The sequence below is a fragment of the Eurypyga helias genome, unplaced genomic scaffold, assembly GCF_000690775.1.
Source record: "Eurypyga helias isolate BGI_N326 unplaced genomic scaffold, ASM69077v1 scaffold19455, whole genome shotgun sequence".
Classification (NCBI taxonomy): domain Eukaryota; kingdom Metazoa; phylum Chordata; class Aves; order Eurypygiformes; family Eurypygidae; genus Eurypyga; species Eurypyga helias.
In genome coordinates, this window is record NW_010253869.1 from 52,085 (window position 1) to 79,122 (window position 27,038).

At 43.1% G+C, this 27,038-nt stretch overlaps 1 protein-coding gene across 1 annotated transcript in view; it reads right to left on the reverse strand.

The window, feature by feature from the left end:
- The window catches only part of LOC104510537 (forkhead box protein N3-like), a 70,109-nt gene extending 43,651 nt beyond the window's left edge, over nt 1–26,458 (reverse strand). The window contains exons 1-2 of the mRNA XM_010152817.1: nt 26,367–26,458; nt 25,231–25,295 (exon numbers count right to left, since the gene is read on the reverse strand). Coding sequence (XP_010151119.1) covers nt 25,231–25,295; nt 26,367–26,458 — 157 coding nt within the window. The remainder of the gene's footprint in view (nt 1–25,230; nt 25,296–26,366) is intronic.
- Between the last annotated feature and the right edge of the window lie 580 nt (nt 26,459–27,038).

The window sequence follows — 27,038 nt, forward strand, 5'->3', positions numbered from 1 at the left end:
CGGTCTAACTGCCGGCTGCCAGGGCCATTCCCTCTTTGGCAGCAGTGCTGCCCACTCGCAGCAGAGCTAGCAGCTCTCTGGCTTCTTCCTTCCCCAGCCCTCTGAAACGAGGGTTCAGCTCTTTTTCCCAGTCCAGCCTTGGCTCTCGGTACAGAGAACTGGCAGAAAATAGCTGTGCCAGCAGACACAGCCATGCCCTCAGTGTTCCACAGTCAAACTTTTCAGGATGGGGTAATGTACTGGTAGGGCATCTCCTGCAATGGATAGGAAGGCTTGAAATACAAAGTCCCCAAAACATCCAGACATCCCACACTGCTTGGATCCCTTTTAAGATGGAGCATTCAACCAAGTCGTTGCACTTGAGTTGAAACTAGGGAAAAAAGAACCCAGCAGCTATTAAGCAATAAGAGTTGTGACAGAGACATGCTGACAGTGTCAGAAGGCCAAGTCAATGTGAGTGCTGTGCAAGCGATGGAGGATGTCTCTTACTGCTTCTGGTAAGACAGCAGATGACTGCACAAACCCAAAGGGAGACAGACACAGGCACACCCTGTCCTGCCAAGCCAGCCCCTCTCCAAGCAGCTCTGCACGAGGTGAGCCTCATCCTTTAAGTGCCCTGCGTTAGACAATAACGCCATTTCCAAAGAGCTACTCACTGAAACAATTCTCCCTCCACAATTAGCACCCATGTGAGTATGGAAAATCAGACCTAGGGCTCTTGCCCAGTTCCACCCCTCCCGTACTGAGTCCAGGACAACAATTTTATAACACACTGCAGTATCCTGTACAGCTGTGTCAAAATGGCGTAACACTGATCGCCTGTGACAGGAGGCATTTGTACTGAGAGATTTCTGAAAGCAGTACAGTGTTTCTTTGTGTGGAGTAGCTGAGAAATAATACTCTCAACCCCCCCAATCTTCTTTTCCTTTATGCACTGCCAAGCAAAACAGGCCCAAAAACATGCTCTCTTTATTCTTTAACTGATGGAAATTACATTAGAGAGAAGCCCAGCACAAAGGAAGTTTTGGCAAGGAATGTGCCTTTTATGTTATGTTCCATAAAACACTCAGAGATGTATCGACTGATATTCACAAAAAGATGTTCTTCATACATCTACACACAGTGGCTGCTGCAATGCTGACTTGATCTGCTCTTCAAACTGGCAATATAAAACAAAACATTTAAAAAAATACTTGATATAACCATTTTTTTTAAGAAACAAAGACTTGAAAAAAAAAACCCAAACCCTATTCCTTTATGCCTTTATTTTAAACTAATTATAGCAAAGAAATTCCAACTTACAACGTATTTGAGTATTACTGAAAATAGAAGTGGTTGACATTATAAGCAACTGGTTACAAATGTGTAAGGAGTCTTTGTTCCTAAATAAAACCCACCATAACTAATGGCACAAGGAATCCTTGTACCCTCCTCTTCTGAGCCTCAGCGCTGGATTTACTCTCCCTGCCTGTTTGGTGCTTTGCCACTGGCAGAATTACTTTTCTGCCCTCCACGATGACTGCTAAAACTTGAAAACCAGAAACCCTTTTAGTTTCAAAGTTCTGCTCCCTTTCCAGTGATAGCAACAGTGGTCTCGAGAGACACAAACCCACAAGAGCCCACAAACCACAAAAACATAGGCAAGGTGTGCAGCAGTGTGCACACCAGAATAAAGAGGCCTTCCCGGTAAAATCTTTCCACCGCAGATATGATCTAATCTATAGCCACAGGGTTTAGCACTGATACTGTCACTGTGCTCTCCAATGCTTTAACAGTGGCCAGTCTTATCTGTACAACCACAAAGTCGTTCAGCAGTAACAACGGTAAGAAGTTTTCCAGTTTTAATAAGGATAAGTAACACTGGCAGGGTCCTGCCCCACCTACGGGGATGGACACATCCACGTCACCTCCGGATGGAATCAGGGGTGAGCAGAATGCAGCAGGGCGAGAACACAATCCTGATGTGCAGCATCTCACACTTGCGAGGAACCGAATCCCAGCCCAAGCAGGTACCCAGGCTCGGTGAGGGAGCGCTGCTTCAGAGTCACTGCATACCTTTTGTATTTGGTGATGCCTCTGAAGAGATACTCCAGGTAGCAAATGTAACCAGGCCAGCAAGAAGACTTTTTAGCAGCATACGGTGTTCTTGCAAGGAGAATTTACCCGTAAAACCACACTAACAAGCCCCCACCAACACGAAATTTGTCCTAGCCTCATGCTCAGGAGGCACAGCTACAGCTCTGCACTTCTGGTAGAATAAAATATAGCACAACTCATTGAGCAAGAAAAAGTGCTCTGAATTATTTCCAAATAAGTACTTTTAAATATAGTAATTGCAGTGACACTTTACTCATATTTCAAAATATTGCTGCTTTGCATATTAAATAATTTCTACTGCACTTGCAAGAGTTAGAAGCTTAAAGATCTGGAAGGTCTTTAAAGAAATGTCTTTTCAAAACAGGATGGAAACTTAATTTTCGTTATTTCTTTTGGCAAATTGAGTAAGTACCATAACTTACTCTCCCTAACTTTGGTAAATCACAAGAAAGGATTAAAACCTCCACAACGTTCGGAAAGAGTTCTAGGTTACAAAGAAAATAAACATTTTAAAATACAGAAACTGAAATGAAGTAATGACTCATCACCCATTGCATCTCCCTAAATTTACTTTACAAATTCTGTTACTTCAGGTTTTGTCTATTGTTTCTGGAAGGAAGAGAAATGCTTGCTTGAAAGATCCAACTAAATAAAAGCCACAGGTCTGTTCTACTGTACGCTTGCCGCCCCCAGCAATGTGACTGGTAGGCAGATACACCCGCATGGACGAGAGAACTGCATACAAAGAAAATCTTTTAAGTTGATTAGTAGTCAAAAGGCCCCTGAGATAACATGGTAGCCCTGCTGCAACCTATTCAGAGTTACGGCGTGTTTACTTTCAAACACATGCTCCGGCTGTAAATTGTACAATTATTAGCATGCTGCATAAAGGTCCATGAGTCACGAGGAGGAAAAGTTAGATGGACAGAAATCTCACTTCTTTAATGCCTTCCAAAACCACAATAAAACCTAAGCTTTCTATAGCCAAACTTACGTTATATTCAGTAAATTATGTTTATGTAATTAAACACTCGTCAATACTGTGGGCAAAGCAAAGCCCCTGGCAAAGTCACAGCTGCCAGCTGAAGCCTCACACACCAATGCTGGTGCTGCCCCAGGATCTGCCTTGTGGAAAAGCCCAGCAGAAACCCAGGTGACGCATGAGTCGCCCGCCTACCGCACCTCTTGAACTGTTACTGCAAGATCATTTCACTTCCAATCGCTTACCTCCTCCCCCGTTTATCACTCACTGCACCTCTCTGCGATAATTGCTTTTTAAACATTGCTCACACTTAAAATTCAGACTCAGCCTATACCATTTACTTCCCAATGTAACTTGATGTTCAGAGTAAAACACGTAATTACTGTATAAAAGGTTGTACAAATATAATTAAAAATAAGGTGGAAATGTTTCCCCCCTGCAATTTATTTGACGACATATATGCCCTAATTAAGCTTATGGCCTCCAATTTATGCTAATATTTTGGAAAGAGATCTTTTTTGCCCGTTCAAAGTATGGCGACATGAAAGGGACTTGGCATCACTAAATCCCACAGCAAACTCTCAGCCTCTACCGGTAAGTTTTCTTTACTTCACTGGGAAATCCTTTGGTGAAAGCTCCTGTACCCAATGGACTCCCACGGGCCGAACGACTGTTCTTCACATGGCACAGCTGAGCATCACTGCTGCTGTTTTTGTCCCCTACAGACGAGCCCACCGGAGATGACACTGCACTGTGCGTACCAGACACGCAAGGTTGGTATCAGGACTCCACACGTGGACAACAAAGTAGTGGCTTTAGTAGGAGTACTCATAAACCGTGTATGTGAAAGCTTCTGTTCTGCTATATCCGTTGATACACTGCTCCCTTAAGGTCCCTCATAAAAGCGGGAAAACAATTAAAACCTGTATCGAGACAAGGCAGTGGTGAACACTGTTCCCTGCATCAACACCAGTACACGTGCACAGTGCAAATCCTGTGCAAACCTTTTTTTCCTTTATTAACTTGCCTGTGTGAAATCAGGACTTCCCCAAAAACTAAGCAAAACAACACCTTCAAAAGGTCAGGGAGGGAACTATCAGATTTTCCACGTGCAAAGAAACAGCAAAAATTTTCCCAAGACTGCTCTCCTCAACGTGCAGCACTGCTTGCTGTGAACATGGACTTGTACCACAGGCTCCAATAAGAGGAACCTCTTTGCTTTTATTCCGCTAATTCACCGCAGAAGGTAACTACAGGAAGGAATTACCATCAAACCTGGAACATGGTTATTTTGACTTTGTTTACCTGCTCAGGAAAGGTAACTTTTTCTTCATGCCTCTGGACAACCAGGAGCTCAGTTCTTCACTGCAAAGTTTGGGGTTAATTATTCTTGGAAAATAAAGAATTCCAAGAAGATCTGAAGTTGTAAGATGTCCTGGTGTCAGTTCAACAGGGTAATACTGACTTACTTTCCTTTTTAATTGATCTCTCATGTAGTGTTGTGGGTCACTGCTAAGTTTGTTATTCTTATCTAGCAGCTCAGGTACTAACTCTTCCTTCTCTATGGCATTTCATAGAATCACAGAATGCTTTGGGTTGGAAGGGACCTTAAAGCCCATCTAGTTCCAACCCCGCTGCCACAGTCAGGGACACCTTGCACTAGACCAGGTTGCTCAACGCCTCATCCAGCCTGGCCTTGAACACTTCCAGGGATGGGCCATCCACAGCTTCTCTGGGCAACCTGTGCCAGTGCCTCACCACCCTCTCCGGGAAGAACTTCTTCCTGATATCTAATCTAAACCTCCCCACTTTCAATTTAAACCTTTGTTTAAACTTGTATCTGTTTCCACAATCTCCCTTCTAGGACAGGAATACCAGGCCTTGGAAAGTGTAAATATGAAAATCCCACTCATCTTTCCTGATTCAGCTACTGGCAGCTGCAGAAATAGAGGAAATTCAAAAGTTCAAACTTCAAACAGGGTGTGAGCCAACTCCTCAATTCAGAGCAGCGACTTCAAAGTTGAAGCAGCAGATTCAGATACGCAATTAGTAGGTGGTCCCAAACTTTAAGAAGTTGGCATGTTATTTGAAGCTTTTGATTGGATCTTGCTAGCTACTAATGGATCCCTCCACCAGCCACAGCAGAGCTTCTGAGCAAATTTAACCCTAAATGAACTACAAAATCTTCTCTTTTTAATGTTGGTACAATGACACATGCCTTCCTCTACAATGACATGATTTAACTGCAAGTAGAAGAGAGGGGGGAAAGGAAAAGCAGGGCTAGGAAACCGTGTTCAAAACCAGCTAGAGTGGATCAAGTTTGCTGCTGCTGTTTGTCCTGAGCAAACTGGTCAGTCTCATGGAGTGGGCACATATCACCCCCTCCCCCCAATAAACAACCAAGCAAATGGAGCAAAATACTCTGTCAGGAAAGAAAAACAGGCTTGCAACAGATGCTGCAATTAAAATGAGAAGCTGCAAAGCTACTCTTCATTTCACTCCAGAAGCAAATTGTTGAACTCCAATTAATGATCAGTTTATTAAATAAGCATCATGCTTTTACGTCATAATTCTCCTAAAATCCTCAGCTGTTACATAACACGAAAAGACTGAATTTACACAGGCTACTTTCATTCTGAAACATCAGCGTTCATTTACCCATCAGAGGCCCAGCAGGATAGAGTTTACCATTCCTTTTAAAGTCAAACACAATGTGATTTTACTGGCTCTTCAAGATTAGCACAGTGTTTGCACTTTTGTGTGTCAGGCCAGTTTTAAACACTCGCTTTCAGAAGTCCCTGGAACCTGCCGCATTTATCATAGCAACAAAGCCACAGGAAAAGTCTTTTTGTTTTTTTTATGTTTGCCTTTTTTCCCCCTCTTTGTAAAAGTACAGTACTTTCTGGTGTTCTTTTCACAGTCACTTTTAGCAGACCAACATTCAAACGAAGGCAATTCATTTACCAAGTCCTTATTGTGAGGACAGACTATAGATTTGCCAGTGAAATGCTGAACTTACTATCCTCTGCTAATAAAACTGGCTGTAATACAATGCAATGCAAATAGTGAATCCTAGCTAGTTTGCAGAACACGGTGAAAACAAGAACGTTCTTGGTGGCGACATCGTTATGTTTTCTAGGGTACTACCAGGCATCTCAGCTCCAGCACTAACAAAAAAATCGCCGAGTTATGCTTGGAAACCCCTAATCCACAGTGGAGCAAAGAATCACAGGTTTTATAGCCCTTTCCACTACCTCCAGAGAACATGAGCAAAGAACAAAATACCACCCTGTCAGCCTTGAGAGAGCCGTTATGCTCTGCTACCCATCAATGCAGAGAATGATTAAGTCTTGATTCCCGGTGCCAAAGACTTCAGATAAAGCAGCGAACCCTTCATTTCCAGCCATGATCGCACTTAGCAAGGGAGGGAACCAACGGTAAAGGACGCTCGGCTACGGAAGTTTATTGTGAATCGCTCGGAAGTAAGATTTCTTTCTACGGCGGTGTCGAAAAATCCATTACATGGAGGCACCGGCAGATATTTATTTATCTGAGGTTAGCATGGCTTCATGAAGAAGCAAGAATACTCAGTTTGGATGACAAATCATTCCACAAACATTATTAATTCTCTGAGCGGTAAATATTTCAGGTTTCAAGAGCCAATTAGAAAGGTCAGCATTTATCTTTTTGTCTGTTTCTAGCCTTAATAACTTTTGCACTCTGCCTGTAGATTAATCACTGAAGGGAAAGATAAAGAGCTTTATAAATAGGAAAAATAACCTGGGCAGCATAATAAAAGAAGGTCCAGACTGGACAAAAATTATCTCTACCTGTTCTGGTTTTGATAACTATAGCCTACCTTAATCCAAAATCTAATTATTTGGATTAGATTAGGACAGTGGATTTTCCCGAAATGCCCAGGCAAACCACACGCAATTTCATCTCTGGGGCACAGGGTTGCATTTCATTTCCAAATCCCTTTTAATTCTGCACAGGCATTTGTAACTTCTTTTTCAAATGACAGCAAATAGTTGTCCCTCTGCAAAAGTTTAAAAAGCAAAAATCCCTGCCTCTAAACCCAGCAGAGGGCTGTTACTTGGCTTTTATTGTTACTCATTTGCTATACCTGAGGTCTTTGCAGCTACTATGAATCTTGGAAATTCCACAGTTTTTCAAGTGAGAAATATTTTAGAGGGGGATTGGTTTGTTGGTGTTTGTTTTGGAGCAGTGTGTGTCTATGTTCCAAAGTAGGCACACGCTGCCTCAAAAGGCAAGGCAAAGTAGCAAATATCGGCAGTACCCACCTCTGCCTGTGCATGACATCATTCCACCCCAGACACAGCACACGGGATGATACGCAGGAGCAAGGATGCATAGACATCAGTCATGAATGCACAAGACAGCAAAGAAAGCAAAGCTGACAAGATAACAAAAAACATGCCTCCCATGTAAACATTTTCTGATTACTAAATGGGAATCTTATCGAAAACAGGTTTAACTCATCCAAACTGGTTCCTGGGTAAGTTTGTTCAAGTAGTGTTCATGAAGAAGAATCATTAAGAAATAAATAAAACTTCTTAACTGCTATTGAAAATGTTCTTTTAAAACCGATGACTCTTTTCTGTATTCTTAAACAAGATTCCTTCATCTCACACTGTTAACCTCTACATGTTTGACAAACATAGTTTTCTTTCTTCCCTGAGAGAATGAGGATACCCAAAATGCATTATCAAGGTCAAAATAAAACCAGTTCCCCCCCAAACTATCAACATACGTAAAACCCTGTTGCTTAAAGAGAGCCTATAATTCCGACTGTGTGCTGCAGCACAGTTCTCAGAGGCTGTACTGAGCAGGCATGTACAACTCGCAATTTACTTCCACAACACCCCCTTAGGAAAAGATCCTCCGAAAGATTTCCTAAACACTTGTTTGTATACTATGTGTTTTAATTAACGTACAGAATAGAAATTACCATTTAGATAAGATAATGCTCCCCAGCCACCCCACTGTTGCATTGTTGAAATGCTGCCAGGTTCCTCAGCCCCTCTTCCGCTTGTATTTCTGGCAATCCTCAGGCCCTGCTTAGCATTCATTCATCTGCAGTTGGAGAGTTTCTCCAAGGCAGTCTCTTCAATTCCAAAGTGCATGAACTGCTTAATTTGAGTGTTCTGCTATTAGAGTACTTTAAATAGAGAGAATACTGCAGGAAACGACAGACCTCACACTTGCTTATGTGCCTGCTCCAACAGCTGTACGGACCGAGCGAGCTGCATGTGCATGTGCAGCCGCAGCTGCCAGCACAGATCCCAGAGAAATCCCAAGTCCTGCCCAAAATTTCAGGGAGTTCACATGTGAAAGTTCAGGAATCCACAGCAGAAGGTGTCACTGGGGTTTGTCACAAGGAAGCCAGCCTAGATCTTACACAGCAGCCATGCCTGCAGTGAGGAGTCAGACTATCAGATATAAAAAGATACTCTCTCTGGTCACAGAAGTACTAATGGGATTTACAACCACTTCACACAGATAATCTGTTATTCCCGGGTTCCTTTCCCCACTCTTTGGTCACGATGTGCACTTTCTCACTTGGCCAGCTGCAGGAGGCCCTTCATCCCCTTTACCACCTGCCTGTTCCTGGTCTTGTGTGAAGCAATCTCACAGGAAATGTCCATCACCAACAAAGAGAACCTACAGCAAGTTTCCCACCAAACTGAGAGACCATGCCGTCGTTCATTCAGGCCTCCAAAACTCAGTGTCCAGCACGTACCACCAGAAACGTAACAATTCTGGGGCGGGTTTCTAGACTATGATGGGAATGTCCTCAAGGTGGATTTTTAAAAGGTATGTGGGGATCAAGGAGGGAGCAGGGATCCTGTGGCTCCTGCCACCCATGATGGGCACAGGTTTGCCCTGACCAAGTTGCTCAAACTCTGCGTTTCAGCCAGGGGTACTGGTGCTTACCCGGACCCCCTAAACAGGGTGCTGTGTGGTTTAATTGGTAACGCTTTAAAGTATTTTGAAGATGAGAAGTGCTGTATGTGGCGACTGCCCAGAGTTATTATCACGATCCAAGTAATTAATCATTCTTGAAAATATTTCATTATATTTGAGGACAAAAAGAAAAATCTAAGGGGTCCAATTTAGATGCTGGATATTGCGGAGCAAAGGTCTGTCTGATTTTGTGCAAAGTGTCTACAGAAAGCACTTCTTGAATGAACCTAGGTATCATATACTACATTGCTATTAGAGTGACCAGATTATGAAGTCCTAAAAAATCCAAATGGTTTTCCTCGATAACAGAAAGTGACCCCGAGTTTCAGTTTCAGTGAAGGAAATAATAAAAGAGGACACTGGCACATGCAGTGGGCAGAGGCACGGGGGACAAACCCCCGGCTACACAACTAAGTAACAGAATAATCCTTTAACAAAAACGGATACCTCAGGCTCTACCTGAGTAGTTTCAAACTTTTAGAATGGGTGCTCAAGAGTTCAGTTTTTTAATCAATTCTTTGAGCACCTCAGATAATATAAACAAAGTTATCCCATCTCAGAGAGAACTGGCATGCAGCGTGCCAAAGCGTGGCAGAACCGGCAGTCTAGATTTTCCTACATATACAAATGAGTAACCAAAATGAAAGTCATGAAAGGTGGCAGAACCAAAAAAGCCCAAACTCAGCTCAACGCACCAAAAGCTGAGCACTTTTGTAGGCTAGGAAATGCTACATTTCAGTAGGCAAACCACTGCCACTAGCTAATTAACCTAACTGACAGCCAGCTTTGTCCTTAGCTGGTAGGATGGCAGAACAGCAGCCTGACGGAGTTCAGCAAGTGCAGAAGAAATACGACTTGTGAAACCACCACCACAAAGCAGCGAAGCAAAAGCTGGGACGAATCTTTGTGTTGGTATAACAAGAACAGCACGTCAAAATCTGCCCAAACTTCAGCATTTGTCCTGAATTCATTTGAATTAGCTAAATTGTGAGTCATTTATGAGACTTAGTACGCCACGTAGAACTGTTCCTTGCCAGCTCAGGGAATCCAAGCAGAGAAAAACGTACACCCAAATTCTCAGACAGGTGAGTGGGATGTGATGGGGCATTTCTAAAGGCATCTTTAATACTAAACAGAGGTTAAATCCGTTAGTCCTCATCACCTGGTTTCTCCTTTCGCAGGACCGAAGGTTGCTTTTCAAATTGCCTCTTTCCAAAAGGGTAGTTGCTCACACCGGGATTGAGCTGAGAACTGTTTCCTTCTACAGAGGCCACCTCGCTCTGCCCTTCACAGGGCCCACCACCTTTCCCAAAGGAGCTGACCGCAGCTCTGCACCCATCTCCCAGCCAAAGGCAAGCGCCACCTTCCAACCAGTGAGGAACGGGAAACCCCTGTTGATTATTTTGCAAGCAGTTTGCATACCCAGAGCTACTTATCACACAGGCTTTTTCTGCTTCTGAATGACCAAACGTCGCGCCTGCAGGGAGACCTACAGGCTTCAGCTTGTTGGCTTCCTATGTAAATCCAACAGCGTTTTATTTCCCGAGTTTTGGTAAATGAATACTGAAGAAACAACCTAAATGAAGAGTCCAGGAAAGCTGAGGTGTTAATAAGGCAACGCCTCAAGTGTGTTGGGTACTGAACACATCAGGGAGTCCCACACAGCAGTGCAGGTGGCTGTTTTAACCAGCACAGACATACAAGTGGAGGCTCATGATGCTAATTACAGTTGCCACACAGTGATTCACAATCCATGTCCTCTGATGAGAGAATATCCCAATTTTCATCAAATTATTTGTGCAGTAATCTATGTAAAATGACCTGAAATGTGTGCGAAGTGTGTCGGAGGGATTACACGTTTACAGACACAGCTGCTCCCGTGAGTTAAGAGTTCAGACCGAAACCACGACTCGAGTTTTCCAAGGCAGCAGCAGACAGGCTGCACCAACTGCTGAAACTCGCAGCTCCCCTCCTCTCTCGGGACCCTTGGCCAGCCGCTGCAACACTTGGGTGTGCCCCAAATTGCAGGTTACAGGCTGTTCCAAGAAGCAGTTTCAAGATTCTTTGTGTATTATCTCCAGTCTATAAAGCTGTCCCTCCTCCTGTCAGGCTTACAGAGCACACTCCCCTAGGATATTATCTGGAGCAGAATTTCAGCTTATAAAACAGGTTTACCAGCTGAATAAAACATCTAGAGGAACTGTATACTTTAGGATCTGTTTTCACAAAACAGATCTTTTCTAAGGTTTCCTTGTTATTACTTTCAACTAATCTTAAGTGGAAAAGATTATTATTCCACTCAAAGTACTGCCACAACATCTCTATTTGTTCAGATAAACTCAAAAAACGGAGCGATGCCTTTAGTTAGGTTAGACTGGTAGTTCACTCTCATCATCTTAAGCTATTTTACTCAGTCTGTGGATTGCTAAACAGCTGTTCAGCCATCCTGTGTACCAGCAAATCTCATCTGGACCTTCACATTTCATTTTCTTCCTCCTGCAAAATAAACATTTAAGATTTGCTGTTGCAGTTAATCACAGAGAAAGTATCAGCAATGTTTGTTTTAATAATCTTTGCTCACTGTCGTCCCAAGAGTGGAAACTAAGGGCTACCTGGGAAGGGTTTAATGTGTGTCACTCTTCAAGAAAAACACCTACGTGTAGGCAGGCAGAGGGGGCATCTCTAAAGATAGCAGTCAAATCATGAAATGATTACAAAATAAATCATGACGCCAATGACCTACATGCATTTGCAAGTCTGGCAAGGGAGTAACTGCTGATCCTAGCAACAAAATTTCAGAAGGATTAATTTCAGAAATCTTCCAGTAAATTTGGATCCTGTCCTTCAGAAGTAATCGGAGCTCTGCGAGCCCCACCATGACCAAACAGAAAAGCCAGGACTCGTGACCTTGCAGCACCGTGCGCTCGCTAGGTTCTGTCCCCAACCAGAACTGCCCCGTCTCATTTCTGCCTCCGAGCATTAAGCTGTTCAACAGATGGTATAGAGAAATTACGGGTCTGCTGGTTATTTTAAGTACCAATTTGAACAGACTGAACCAAGGTGCTTCTCTTGCCTTTCTGCATGAAGCGGCACTCTGAGCGCTCGTGTCCTACACAGGTCGTCTCGGCAGTGACTGATGCCGTTCAAAGCACTAGGGACGAGCGTCAGTGCCGTACGCCGCACCCGTCACATCAAACCCTTACTCACAGCAGTTCACAGGTTTCAGGCTTCGTCTTCTTAAAAAACAGTTCACCGTCTTCATTTGCACAGGAAGGGTAGAAATAGATGTATTTGTGCAAGATACTGTAACCCATTTAAAGCAGCAGTGAACATACTGACACAGTAAAAGCAACAGTCTAGAAAAGGCAAAAAGGAAAGCCAAATACAGAGAACACCTCAGAGATTGACTACCACCCAGTAAAACGAACAAGTAAATACAGTTCTCTCATGTCTTAATTGTTCATGCAGCACCTTGGCCAGCATTTGCTATTTTATGTTTTTAAGCCACTAACACCTTTCTACAAGAAGTTTGAAAATGTAGACCTTATGGTTAATCAGTGTGACCAAGGCAAGTTGTGTTTTTATTAAAAACAAACAAAAAATCCTCCTCTCTCACCAGCCACTATAACAAAATTTCCAAGAGACAGATACAGAAGTATACCTTGACCTCCTTAGACATCATACAGTAAATAAGGTCTCTTCTACCTAAGACACATAGCAACATATCTTTGTTTGGTAACAGAGAAAGTCGTTATTGACATAATGACATGCAGGGAAATCAGTCACTGCAAACTCATGGTAATGTAAGATTAATTTATTAAAAAAAAAAAAAAACCAAAACCCCAAAACCCAAACACCACCTTTACATTATACCTATTTGTCAACTGCAGTGATAAAAACGGGAACTGCTTGAAGGTGAAAGGAGAAAAATCATTAAGGGAACAACTTCAGAGATGTTTGTTCCAAAGGACTGAAAGGGAGGATGACAGAAACACAAAATACTAGGGGGAAGAAAATGTTTAGAGAGAAAAAAAACAGGGGAAAAGGGAGAGATATAAAACACGGGGTTTTGTCACCAAAAAAAAAAAGAGTAGGACCTTGTATTTTCCTGTATTGGTATCTCAAGTCTAGCATTTGAATGACACAGAGAACATTTCCAAACAAGAATGGAAATATCTGGGTTTCCCAGAAAAACATCAGAACGTATTTACTGGTAATTTTTCCTCCATAAACTCTGGGTTTCAGAGTTTATGAGAACAAGACACATGCACTGAATCTCTAGCACAAAAAGACATATTTTTCTACATAACTGAGTATTTCTTTGTACATGTTCAATATATTAGCTAACCACACATATTTCTATTTAAATGCATTTATTTAACTATACACATGGCACAGACACAATTGTACATACAAACCTGAACAAATGGTCTGGCCTCAGCTATTTTATTTTTTTTCATCTCCAGGAGAAATAACTTATTGTTCCTGTTTCTCAGGAGAAAAAACTTAGTATCAGAAACTGAGTGCTGGAACTCAACATGTAGCTCACAAAGCAGCATATCCTATTTTATTGTGAAGAAAACCAATGCACGTATTCACACGAAATAAGTAAATTATGTTTAAAAGCTGCAAAGCAAGGATGTATGGTAGAAATACAAAAATGAGAGATATGCAGGAAGTGTTCTTAGTGTCTTCATTCAAATTGTGCATATATGTAAAAATCAGGACTGGAATTCCCCATCATGCTGTGAGCAATTTTAATTTCAATTTCACCTTATCCTTCTCATGCACTAGAGAGCAGTATGATGGGCTAGACATAGAAATATATATTGTCAGAGAGAAAGAGAATTTATTACCTTTACTGTATGCAATTGCAACCACTGTGAGACTGACCTATAAAGAAAAAGGAAACTAAAAGAAATAACATGTAAGAAGCAGCTAAGGGTCCTATCTCCAAACTGACAGAAGCTGTCCTAAAATAATTTAAAGAAAAGCCATATTTTCTTTGCTAATTTGTGGTCGGTATTAAATGCATTAAAGAAAGGATCAATTCTTTTACCAGCCTAAAAGTCTTACAGATCTTTTCCCAAGTTTACCTTTGTAAGAAAATGAGAGCTTATCCCATTCTGCTGATTAGAGAGTACCCTTTTGTAAAAGTTCATTCAGATGCAACTTACCTCCCTTAGAGAGGGAGAGGGATGCGAGGCAGAGATGCTGTGTACAGTAGGTTGACGTTCACAGTCTACTGCGTTGGCAGGTGTACTTCAAGTAGCTTGAAACTGGTAGTGTAAAGGACTACTTAACCCAAAAGGAGCCCTAGTTTGGGTTTTTAGGTTTCTGAATACATTGTACTTCTACTGATAAAGAAGAAAAATCCTGCCTCCTTCCCTCTTTAAGTCCCAGTTCAGTTTGGAGTCTGTCATAAATTGCAGGAAAACCAACTGATGCATTCACAGTTGCAGTAACGCACTTGGCCATCCCAGAACTCTGCATACTCTCAAGTGTACAACTGAAGAATTTCTAGTGGTAAGATTTATTCCAACATCTGAAACCAACAGATTTTTTTTCACATTTAGCTTAAATAATGCACAGCAACAAGACAGGCACACCACTGACCACCCTTCCAATACAAGATTAAGGCACAGCAATGAGATACGCACACCACTGACCACCCTTCAAATTCAAGATAGGCTCTAGTTTTCTCAACTGTTCAAATAAAATTAAGCTCTCTTAGTAATACGCCTTTCCCATTAATTTGCTGTTTCTTCCAGAGTTTAAGATATGCCTTTTACAGAACCAAAAACTTACCAATCTTTAACCAGCAGCACAGAGATCTGGTCTCACCAGCAGCAAAAAATTCTTAGCATGTCAGAGAGGAAAAATTATTGCCAATGTTAACCACGAACATCACCACACAGACAGCATACAAAAACCACAAGACATGAACATCACTTGGACTTGATCACCATCACAGTTCTTCCCATAATTGTCTTCTGTTTACTAGTTATGAAGCTTTGGTTTCCCCAGGGATTGGAAAACATGTAACTGTCCATCACACAAGCAGGTCATAGCAAAAGAGCATCTTAAAAATTCCCAGAGCTTCTGTTTTAATTCTCTCAATATAGGTCTGTCTCAAGAAAGCTGACATGCAGTCAAGCAACAGCCCAACCTGACAACAGCTTCCCCTTGCTCACAGCAGTCTGCACATCCCCAGAAGTGCTCAGAGCAACACAACTGCAATATTATTCTTATTTTAGTAACTTTCATGTAAAGCATAGGCTTATGCCTCTCTTGTAGCTGTGCTCTCAAACAGACTCTGCAATTATGAAACTTCTAATATCAGCCACCTTCACAATTTAGGAACGCCAAACAGTCACAGACTCTGAACATGCAGCATATGCTTCAGCTCATCAGGCCAGAGATTTTGATGACAATAATCACAGTAATTTCACAGTTACAGAAAACAACTCTTCACTCACTCTACCATTTTCCTAGTTACCGTATAAATTTCACTGCTAGTTGCTAACTGTGACTTGTGCAGAGAACTGCTGTAAAATGTGATCTAACTGGTGGTACGCGACGTCCCTGTCACAGGCCGCTGAAACCTCCTACTCTAAGCCCCAGTCTAGCCGGAGGTGGCCTGGCCCCACATTCCACCTACAGAAAAGGTTTGACACTGACTGCTGCCAGACCTGTCTGTCTGCAGCGAACACCTCCAGGACTTCCCAGATACCTGACAGCCCCTTAGGAGATGCTCTCACCGTGCTTCCAGGCATCCAGAAACCCAGGGCACAGGCAAACAACCCCCATGCTCTGAGCAGACCATAGCTCTGGGTGGGGAAAGGACAACACCAGAGGAATCCTGGATGTATGGCAATCTGGGTAAAGGAGACTGCCACTGAACAGGAACTAGCCATTTCTCTTGCTGTGTCCAGTCTACATCTTACTTCACCCACCTGAAACCCAAGGGCAGTACTATCGGTTTTCCACATGACAGTCAGTCCCATATGTGTGTTTGCAGGGAAGAAAGGGACATGTCTCCAGACAAAAGCACCTGTACTGGTACCTAAAGAAGCGTCAGTCACAGAAATAGTTTTTGTAAAAAAGCTGAGATCAACAACCGATGATTTACAAGAAGTGGATTCCAGCGTTCAGACTGCAAAGCCACAAACACATCACCTACAGGACCAACCTGAAAAGAAGCTAAGAACACGTTTGAGGCCATTTAGCCGCACCCCTGGAGCAATGCAACGTGTAGGTTACCCTGGCACTGACTCAGTCTGGGCAAGGAATGTCCACTCCTCACCCCCTCCATACTTTAAGTAGCCTCCCCTTCCCTTCCTACACTACACTAGTTATCGGGGCGGCCACGCCAGCACTGCGGGGACTTGCAGCAGCAGTTCTTTCTCTCGTTGGTGCATACTGCAAAGCACTGTTTTACTGCCGCCGCTCACACAGCGGTTGACATCAAAGGTAACACAGGCAGGTACACACAGATGTATCCTCTCCTTTGCCCAAGGTCAGCACCGTGGTAGGACTTGCACTGCAGCGCTCACCCACGCCCTCCAGTCGTCAAGGAAAGTAAACAAAGTCAGTAAACTTCATCTTGAGTCACTCAGAAGTAATAATTTCAATGTCACTATGCAGGACTGTTACAAAACAAGCAAAGTTATCTGTAAAGATAGCAAAGACACCTATGCAGATCTAAACCGTAAGTCACGGAGTTTAAACACGGTAGGAATTTAACTTCGTGTGCTCTGCAACGTGACCTACCATTAGCAGAACCTGTCTGCCACCGTTTGGTTTTCTTCCTTCTCAACTTCAGAGGTCAAAGGTAGCTCAGAGGTTTTGGTCACAGGAACTACAAACAGCCAGAGGTCACATTTCCTTACTAATGGCCCTAAAGTTAATGCTAACAGGACCACACTTCAGGCACTCAGTGAATTAGTTTCTGCCATTGTCTTCCATACTCGAGTAGAAAGCTAGGGACACAATGACTATATACATATTGCATCGCTAATGCATAGCACCCTATCTACAAATGTGCTACACCGAGCGAAAAATGTCACACTAAGTGACCACTTCTGTATCAATCACTGCAAAATGCTGTCTCTCACTGGGATTTTTTGCCAAATGCACAATGCTCAGGCCATTTTAGAACTCTTTTCACAAACACAAGCCCTTACCAGCACCCTCAGGTCCCCAGCAGTCCCACACCAGGGTGTTACCCACTTTCCCAAACAAGCGAGAGCTCTGCTCTCCCAAATTACTCCCTTAGGGACACACTGCACCACCCCTCTGACAATTTTATTTCTTCAGTAATACCACTGCAAACACACTGAATGCTAATAATAAATAAACTATTCAAATATTCGGTCTCTATGGAAGCACCACACGAATCAGCCTCTTGAAAAGAAACTCCTGATGAGATTGTCAGGGTACCCTTCAGGTGGGTGGGAGGGGAAAAAAAAGGCTGATTTAAATAATGATGTGTTGTGAGTAAGAAGGGATTTATTGCAACAAGGAGTCATAGCAGCTTTGCTCTTAATTCAATAGGTTGACCAAAGCCATGTCATCAGCAAACACAGAGCACGGTTGTCAACAGTTTCAAAGAGTGTGGAACTGGAGGTTGGAAAAGCAAAATTTGAAGAAAATTTGACACTACGGTGAAGTCAAAAGGTCTGGTGCTCTTCTGACGAAGGTAACTAAATAGGAACTAAACTGAACATTCAACACACCAGGTCTCCACACAGAATAGTCATTTATGGAGTTACAGAGTCAATCTCCAATGTATCTCTAAGAGTAAGGAGTTTAATTGAAACTTCAGTGGGAAAAAAAACCCCAACACCTAAACCACAATTCCCTGCAAAAGCTAACAAACAGCACTGTTGCTTTTTACAGTTAGGTTTCCCCTGTTTAAGGTTCTCCTATTAGTGAAGGATCAGAATATGATAGAGAGCCAATATTTTGTAGACTGACAGCTCTAGGCAGCAACAAGCTATTATTATCCTCTCACTTCATAAAGTAGAAACCCAAGGAATTTTAACCCTGAAGCAAAAAAAGAATTCATATTCCTGGGAAATGTAAGATGCCCAAATACGCATTAGGAAATGAATCCTTAGCTGGATTTGGGCATAAGGGCCTTGCCCATGGTTGTGTTCTAAATCACAGCACCTAAACCTACCAATCCTAAGGCTGGACTGTCTTTCATCACTCCCGGCTTTTCTTCTTATAGTCATCATCACACTGAAGTATTATGTAATATTAAATGATCTGTAATATACACGCTGCCATGCCATGTCGGTTCTTCTTTGCACTTCCAGGTAGTAGAAGAAAACAGAGCATTTCTTTCCAAGTCTGGTTTTCTTTTGAGGTGTAAGACATGCAATTCTTAAAGTTAAATACACCCAAGTCTTACCGAATCCTCTCGTCTTTTAGCTCTCCCATGCTGCTCTGCTCCTCACCCCTGTTAGCACCAGCAGGTATGGGCACCTTGTGTCCCAGGATGGGCTGCGCCTCTCCTACATGCCCAGCACTTGCCCTTGTCTTGCTTATGCAGTGGGAAGAGCAGATGAACCGAATTTCTACCAGAAGAAAGCAGCTCACTGTGTCTGCAGGGGCCCTCGGGTGTCTGTCAGTGTGTGCTGACAAACACATCCCAATTTTTCACATTATTGGAGGGAACTTGTACGTGGCTGAATGCAAGCAGGAGTCTTGCCTTTGTCAATTTGTTGTCAACTTCCACCCTGAAGGTAACAAGAACAACTCCTAGACCTCACCTGAGACTAAGTAGCTGGTATCATAGAATCACAGAATGGTTTGGGTGGGAAGGGACCTTAAAGACCATCTAGTTCCACCCCCCCTGCCATGGGCAGGGACCCCTTCCACTAGACCAGGTTGCTCAAAGCCTCATCCAGCCTGGCCTTGAACACTCCAGGGATGGGGCATCCACAGCTTCTCTGGGCAACCTGTTCCAGTGCCTCACCACCTTCTCCAGGAAGAACTTCTTCCTGGTATCTAATCTAAATCTCCCTGCTTTCAGTTTAAACCCGTTACCCCTTGTCCTGTCACTACAGGCCCTTGTAAAAAGTTCCCCCCAGCTTCCTTGTAGCCCCTTCAGGTACTGGAGGTATGGGCAGTACTTGTCCAAAGAAACCAGTCCCTACTGTTGTATTTTTATCCTAATGACACTATTAACATAAAAAGGCAGGCTGGATGTCTTCATTTGTAAGAAGGGATGATTCTAATTTAGCCTTCACAAGGGAAACCAGCAACAGTTGCCCCCTTTCTGCCTCCTCCCCACTGGCTTATTTCCACCTCAGCAAGTGCTTCTATTAATAGCCAACACTTGGAAATATGAAGTCCCAAATCTGCTCTCTCATTTCATACAATTACTCACATGACAATGGGTTAAATGAATTGTTTGGTCATTTCAAGGATTCTCATGATTATTAGAGAAGAAAAAGATCTCTGTACAAATGTGTTCATGACCAAGCTGGTTCCCCATCTTTTTCTGCAGACTTCTCAGGTCTGGTCTGTCCACATTCTGTACATTCAGAGTAAGGGATGCAATTTTCTTGCTCTCTCAAATAAATTACCATCCTCATCCAAGAATAAAGCGATCCGTGTGGTTTTGCAATTTCCTCAAAGTCTCATTTATCGTCAGGTATCAGATGCCTGTACACTAAAACGTGAAAGCTACCATCTTAGCTTGAGGGCATCAAGGTTTGCTATCTTGCTGCAGCAGCAGTGCCCTGAGTTTCCATTTCTACTCTACAATGAACTCCAGAGTTACTCTCTCACACTGGTTTTGGTGATACCTGACCCTGTCAAGCCAGTGTCTACCAGAGATCCTCACAGGTGGTGCTGGCTACAGCCATGGCAGCTGAACCAAAGCACATGTACTGGGTCTGGCGGAGACGGAGTTAACTTTCCCCACCGCAGCCCCCACAGGGCTGTGCTTTACATTGGCAGGCAGCAAGGGGGTGATAACAGAGCAGTGTTTTGGCTGCTGCTGAGCAGTGCTCACACAGCATCCAGGCTGTCTCTCCAACATTTCTCCCCATCCCAGGACGCTGGGGGTGGGCAAGGCTTTGAGAGGGGACACAGCCAGGACCGCTGACCCAAACTGACCAAAGGGATATTCCATACCTTATGATGGCAGCTCAGCAATAAAAGCAAAGAGAAAGGAGGAGGAAGGGGGTCATTATTTCTTTATGTTTGTCTTCTGAAGCCATTGCTATGTGTACCGGAGCCCTGCTTCCTGGGAAGTGGCTGGACAATGCCTGTTGATGGGAAGTAGAGAACAAATCTTTGTGTTACTTTGCTTCCACGTGCAGCCCTTTGCTTTATTAATCTGCCTTTATCTTGACCCACAAGTTTTTTTTTTTCCATCCTATTTTCTCCTCGCCCCTGCCCAGCTGAGGAGGGGAGTGACAGAGCAGGTTGGTGGGCACGTGGGCTCCAGTCAGGGTCAGTCCACCACAGCAGATCACACGTGGGCTGCTGGAAGCAACAGTCAGAGATGAAAGTGTCTCATACAATGCTTTCCCAGAAGAACCCAAGCCATCCTCGTTTAAGTATTCTATCGCATGTTCTGTTCTGGGGCATGAGGATGCCTGTTCCCTGCAGCCGATGGTGGACAGAGAACAAAGCAGCTTGTGAGCTCCAGGGAAGACATTCCCTCCTTTCTCAGGCTCCCTCAGCCAAGTGGGACCGGAGGCCGTATGTTACTCCTCACTCCTCTCCTCCTGTGTTCTGTGAATGGGATTTTTGACAGTCTTTATTTCCATTCCAATTTATAGAGAATTGTGGCTTCAAAGGAAAGCCATGCAGTCTGAATTCAGCTCACTGCTGCAATCCTGTTCACAGGTATGAGTCTGGGTCTGCAGGATCTCTGGAGCAAGAGCTCCTATCTTGGATTTAACATCCACAGGCAGCAGATTTAAACCGGGCTGATCATCAGCAGAGGAAGTGGAGGACCTTGCTCACACAAGAAAGCAGCACGGCAGGGATCACGGCTGTACCTCTAGTTGGTTGGGAATTGCTGGAAGCAGTAATCCAAGGCAGATCACCTGGCCATAGTCATGAGGGCTGTCTCTGTTTTCAGCTCCAACAGCAATAGGGACTGGATGACCCAGGTTCAATTTCTTTGCCTGGATGATGAGGAATCCGTAACTGTGCTACCACAAGGGTCTGCTTCTTCCAGTCTTTGACCAGAAACTCAGGAAGCTTACCCAAGAATGGCATTAAGCCTGGCAGACACCTACCTACTGTAAACCAGAGGAGGCACTGCTTTTATGTCAGCTGCTGCCCAGTCGTGGTGCTGTTGGATCTTCTGGGGCAACGCCCGCAGTTCTTGCACTCGTTCCAATCCCTACTGCAGCAGCAACAACAGATGCAGATCACTGTTTCCACTGTACTGTGCCCTGTTTCTGTGCCAGCTGTAATTACACCCACAAGCACCTTCTACGTACACTTCCTTGCAACTTGGGACCGAACAAATTCGATACAAGAAGACATACTCATGTTGCACTTAGTTATTAAAGTGTGGGAGCAAGAGAGTGGCAAGTTTGGTATTTTCTTCCTTCAAAATGAAAGTTGTTATCTTTAAGAAACAAAACCAAAGCCCTCCACAGCCCACTTATATCTTACAGGTGGCACTCAGCAGCTGGAATATATATGACCTTTGCTAGAAGTCCATCTGAAGATGTATTTTTAATTTATTCAGGAAGAAAGTTAAGGTATCTTGAGAGCAACTGCATCCTCAGGCCTATAGCATGAGCTTAATATCCAAGACCAGAGCAGAAGCAACAAAACTGACCTTATCTGAACATGATGAGTTAGTTTCAAGGTCTTGAAGTTAATGTGATCATGTCGCCGCCTACCTCAGCCATCACAAGTTTCTGAAAAGTTTAGAATATGTCTAAATCCTTCCCACCATAAAGATGTTTTTCTGTCACACATTTTATTAAATAAAAAAGGATGTGTTGTGACAGCTGAGAACAGAAAAAAACAGTAGGAACAAAGGCTCTCCCATACAGCAGGTTGGAAAAATCAAGCCACGATTTGAAACAAAACCACAGCATGTACAATAACAAGATACAAAAAGTGATAGAAAGAGTAAGGCAGTAGAAGCAAAAACCTGTTTTATCTGGGAATACAGGTAAAACAGAAGAATGCAGCAATCTCCATGGACATACAGGTAAGTTCTGACAGAAAGTATCAGAGTCTGGTGAGGTCGAAGGTCCTGTCTGTATTAAGCTCTGCACGGGACTTCACGAGAAGGCCAAAGAGCACAAGATACAAGGAGCAATCCTATATAAAGCTCAACATTTCAAAAAGCATCTGAGCAGGTGACTTACTCAACACAGCAAGTAAAGTTATTGGTTGTTCGTTCTGATTAGTTAGTTAATGCTAGGAACAATAGTACCACGATTCTCAAACTAGAAACTGAGGTAGTCATCTCCTATTTAATAACATCATAGGCAAAAAGAAAACAACATACATATATATTGTTAAAAATCGTTCAACAAAGTAGAAACAAAAACAGACAGAAAAAAAAGAGAATTAATCCTGCTCATGTCAAAGACATTAAGGATACAGAACAGCTACAATGGATTTTAGCTTCCCTTTCTCTTCCTTTGCTATTTTGAGGTACACAGATAAATGGTTTCTCAGTCACTTTCTCTGGAGAGATATATTAAATGCTTTACAATGGTTAAGATGACTTTGCCAAATTGTTCAGGTATAAAAATGAATGGAAACCAGGAGCGTCTGCAAGTCTTTCTTGGCTAAAAAAAGTACTACATTGCGGATTTTTTTCTTTTCATTCCCCAGACCAGAGAAAGAGCATTTTCCTTAACAACTCAGAAGAAATGAGGTGTGACAACTGCACATGAATATCACATTCACTAAAATTTCAGAATTATTCTGTATTATTGTCTATACCATACACTGAACATTCTTTTCAAATGTAGTGAAACATTTATCAAGTAAAAATAATTTTAAATCCCTTTGTTACCTAAACTTTTGCCAGTCAAAAGGCAGTACCCTAACTCGAAAACAATAATTGACTCAATTTTTCATTCTCCTGTTTGCATTAAGCTGGATATAAGCTCTGGAAAAAGAGATCTAAGATGGTCATGTAAGGAAGGACTCGACAAACCTCTCCACCCCTCATCTCACACCTCCCTGCACCCGCTACCATTCCTCTGCCCAGGTCTGCTGGAAAATCAGTGTGAAGCAGCAAAGAGGTGGATGCACTATTTCCATGCAACCTGCTGAAGCCTGTCCGTGAAAGCTCATTGCAGGGAAAAACAGCAGGCAGACAGACAGACAGAAATAAGGGCTCGGTTGAGTTATTTTCTTGTTTTAAAATTAAAACCAGGAAGTGTTAAAAGATGACTTAATGAGGTTTTTCTTCACACCCTCATCTTTCCAACCTCTGTAGTATCATGCATAATAGAATTCAAATTGGCTGTGTTTCCACTTGAAATGACAACACAGAATGCCAACTCAGTTAAAGGTCTGTTAGGCTTTGTTAGTTGCTTGAAAAGGCACTCATCTCTCTCTATTTCTTTAACATGCTGCAATATTTTTGGCTTTTAGGGTTTTGTTCCCAATTTGGAAGGCAGAGAAGGGCAGAGGAGAAGAGGGTGGAGAACAGCATGCTTTTATTTATTAGGAGAAGGCTTTAAGTAACAACTGAGATAGGAAGGACTACAAAATAATTGTTATTAAATTCCTGGGTATCTTGCATCATAAGAAGACGTAGAACGTTTGTGCCATACAGACCTGACAGGGCAGTTTACATTTTATGAACTCAAATTACAAAGACTGTGTATGTGCAGGTACACATTTAAAACTGGTACTGCTGAACAACTGAAAATTAATCAAGCATATCCATTCACAATAGCTCCTTTTTTTCCTAACCAAAAAAATTACGTGAAAATCCAGTTCTTTCCATTAGGAAAGACTGCAAAGGTAGCAGATATATCTTATCAAGACTAAAGCCAAAAGCTGCCAAACTACAATTTATATACCATCTCCCAGTGTTTAGAAATAATCTGAAGGCTTTAATGTATTTAAATTTGTTTGAACAAATCTCAGCATAGATATTAGATAACAGAACAATGCAAATTCTTAGATATGTCCAAGGAATTAGCTGAAAAATATTCTCAGGTAAACTACAGATGCTGGATTACTTTAGGGTTTGGAAGGTGAGCAGTACTGCCTGCTAATTATTTGCTTGTGAGCCTAGTTGCGAGTAAGGCTCCATCCTAGGTCATGTGGATAACTGTTCCAGAGAACATTATAGAGCATTTTCTACCAGAAAGAAGGCCACAAAACTCTTGGCACCATGCGAATGAACCCAAAACTGAGACACTTCATGGACAAATACTTGCAAAGCCCACAGAATCATCCTAAATGGTATAAGTAACTTTTGCACCATACACTAACGCATGCAGTCTGGGCAAACAGCCTTCTATGTTCCAAAGACACTTTCACTAAGAATGATGGTGGTTCTGTGCACTCAATGGCAGAAATATAAACAAACTTAGCAGTGAATAATAATTTTAAAAAGTCTGGTAAGATAGTTGAAGATTTTCAGTCTACCAAAACTGCAGTCATACAGCTTCTGTTTATGTTGTCCATCCAATGGAAGTAAGATATTTAACATTCCTCTATGGATATAAGCATGCTAGATTTCTTGAGACAAATACTCTGACAGTTTTCCCACTACAGCACCACTACCTACCTTCAGTACATTTTGCCAGCAGCACAATTAGGGAGTAAAAGAAAGGAACTCTCACAAAGAACAACCTTGCTTCATCCACAGAGCTAAAAGCAGTGTTCCTGGGACATTTCCTTCCAGGCACTCTTTATCCACACAAAGGACAAAAAAACATAAAGCCATCCTTTGCCACATTTTACAGTAAGCAAATTAATAATCTGAGGAAAGGAAAAAAGCAGCAACTTTCATAGACTACATTCACTGTATGTAGTAAATCGTCATTTATGCGCAATAAAGGAGACAGGTTAAAGGAAACAAAAAACATTTGGTTACTTCTTGCCCAGTGAATATTACAAAAGCTGTACAATTTGCAAGAGATATTTGTAAAGTAGAACAGTTAGTCCAAGATGTAGTATCCATCACCTACCTTGTAGAAGGGCTCCATTTCTCTTGAAAAAGGTGCTTCCTGGCCAAATGGGTGGACCTGATGTGCTAAAGGTAAGAAGAAATAAGTGTAAAGAAAATCTCATTTACATTAAACAGTAATAAGTTACTATTTGCATGAGTTGTGTTTTGTTTTTAAAGCTAATGTAACATCATGGCATTTTTGCCTTCAAGCAAGGGTCTAAAATTTCACATTAAAAATAGGTCAACTTGATTCAAGATTCACGTTCTCTTCACAAGGAAAAACCTCCTCAGCAGAGCACACGCCTACACTCTCTCAGAGGAAGAGAGAAAAAAGCCATTTGGAATAAATAGTAAAAAAACCCCGAATCAGTGTCAAAAATATTTACTGAATTCTCAGTACAGCAAAATAGACTCCCAAAGCCATCTGCTAACAACCCAAATGCTTTAGGCTTTTACTCAACCATAACAACAGGCTACCCCAGCTAACGCATCAACCCGGAAAGGCCTAGGCCAGGCAAATGGGTGGTTTCTGTGCGCCCACCAAACCCCTGCACAGGCAGAGGTCACCCCGCTGCATCCCAGAACACGCTGCTCAGCGAGCTGTCCCGCGAGCACCAGAATTAATGAGGCCTGGTCTTTGCTGTGCATGCGTGACTGCTGACCAGGGTGGGCCCTCAGGTGCCTGGCACAGGTGAGCTCCCGCCTGAACTGAAGCCCTTTCCTGAACTCAGGCCACCATCAGGTCCCTCTTTTGCTTCACCTCCTGCTCGTGCAGAGATTGACGCAAGGTACCGGCCTCAGAGAGGCCTCTCCTGTGACAAGCGCAGCTAAAGGCAAAGAACAGATTCAAACATGGGACAAGACAGAAGAGGAAGAGGAAGGAACATCAGTATGATCCTCAAGACCTTGTTTCCTTTGTTGCCTCAGAGCACCTCATGGTGGGTGCAGGTCGCACCCACTCCAACAACCAGCGGTGCTGGCGAGCCAGAGAAGAGGTGAGGCTGTGAGGGAGCGCCTGATGGCCACCCGCTCCCCTTCTCTCCCGCCATAGCACTGTTGCTCCGACATCACCACACCACAACAGCTCTCCTTCCTGTGTCAGCAAGGATGACCAAACTTCCCGGACATAAAAGGTAACCTTGCTTTTTCCCTAACAGTACAGGTGACCTCCTCCCAATGCGGCACAGCTCGCCCTCCCAGGGAAATGGCGCCTGTGCCGCCCAGAGCGACAGTGCTGCTGCCGCCATTGCTCTTGCTTGAGGGGAGTCCTCACGGAGAGGCACTACCTGTGGGAGCTCACTCATCACCCAGGACTTTGCCTAGGGCTCAGGCATAGCAAGTATTTTAGAAGCACAGTACCTAGGGGAAATAGCTAAAAACGTGGAAAAGATTTGCTGCAGCGTTGTCAAGGCAGGTGGAAGAGACAGATTGCCAGAGGGGCGTTCCTGTAGTCATGAACAGGTTTCAAAGTCCTCTAAAGCTTGAAAGCAATCACAGGTATCTTAATACATTAGGCTTTTATTGAAACTAGTATCACGAAACTATGCTATCAATATATAATTGCCCTATGCTTGAATTTGAGCACAAATTAGAAATAAAGGACTAAATATCCTTTGGTAAGATTACTGTAAGGCATTCTGCCTTTTTAAGGTAATCCACTGTGCTGGGTTTGTGTGGCAAGGACTGAGGGATTGCACCCTACAGAAGGGACCCAGCTGGAGCAGGTCATGAAGAACTACAGCCTGTGGGAACGACTCGCATCGGAGGAGCTCATGGTGGAATGTCTCCCATGGGAGGAACCCCACGCTGGAGCAGGGGCAGAGTGTG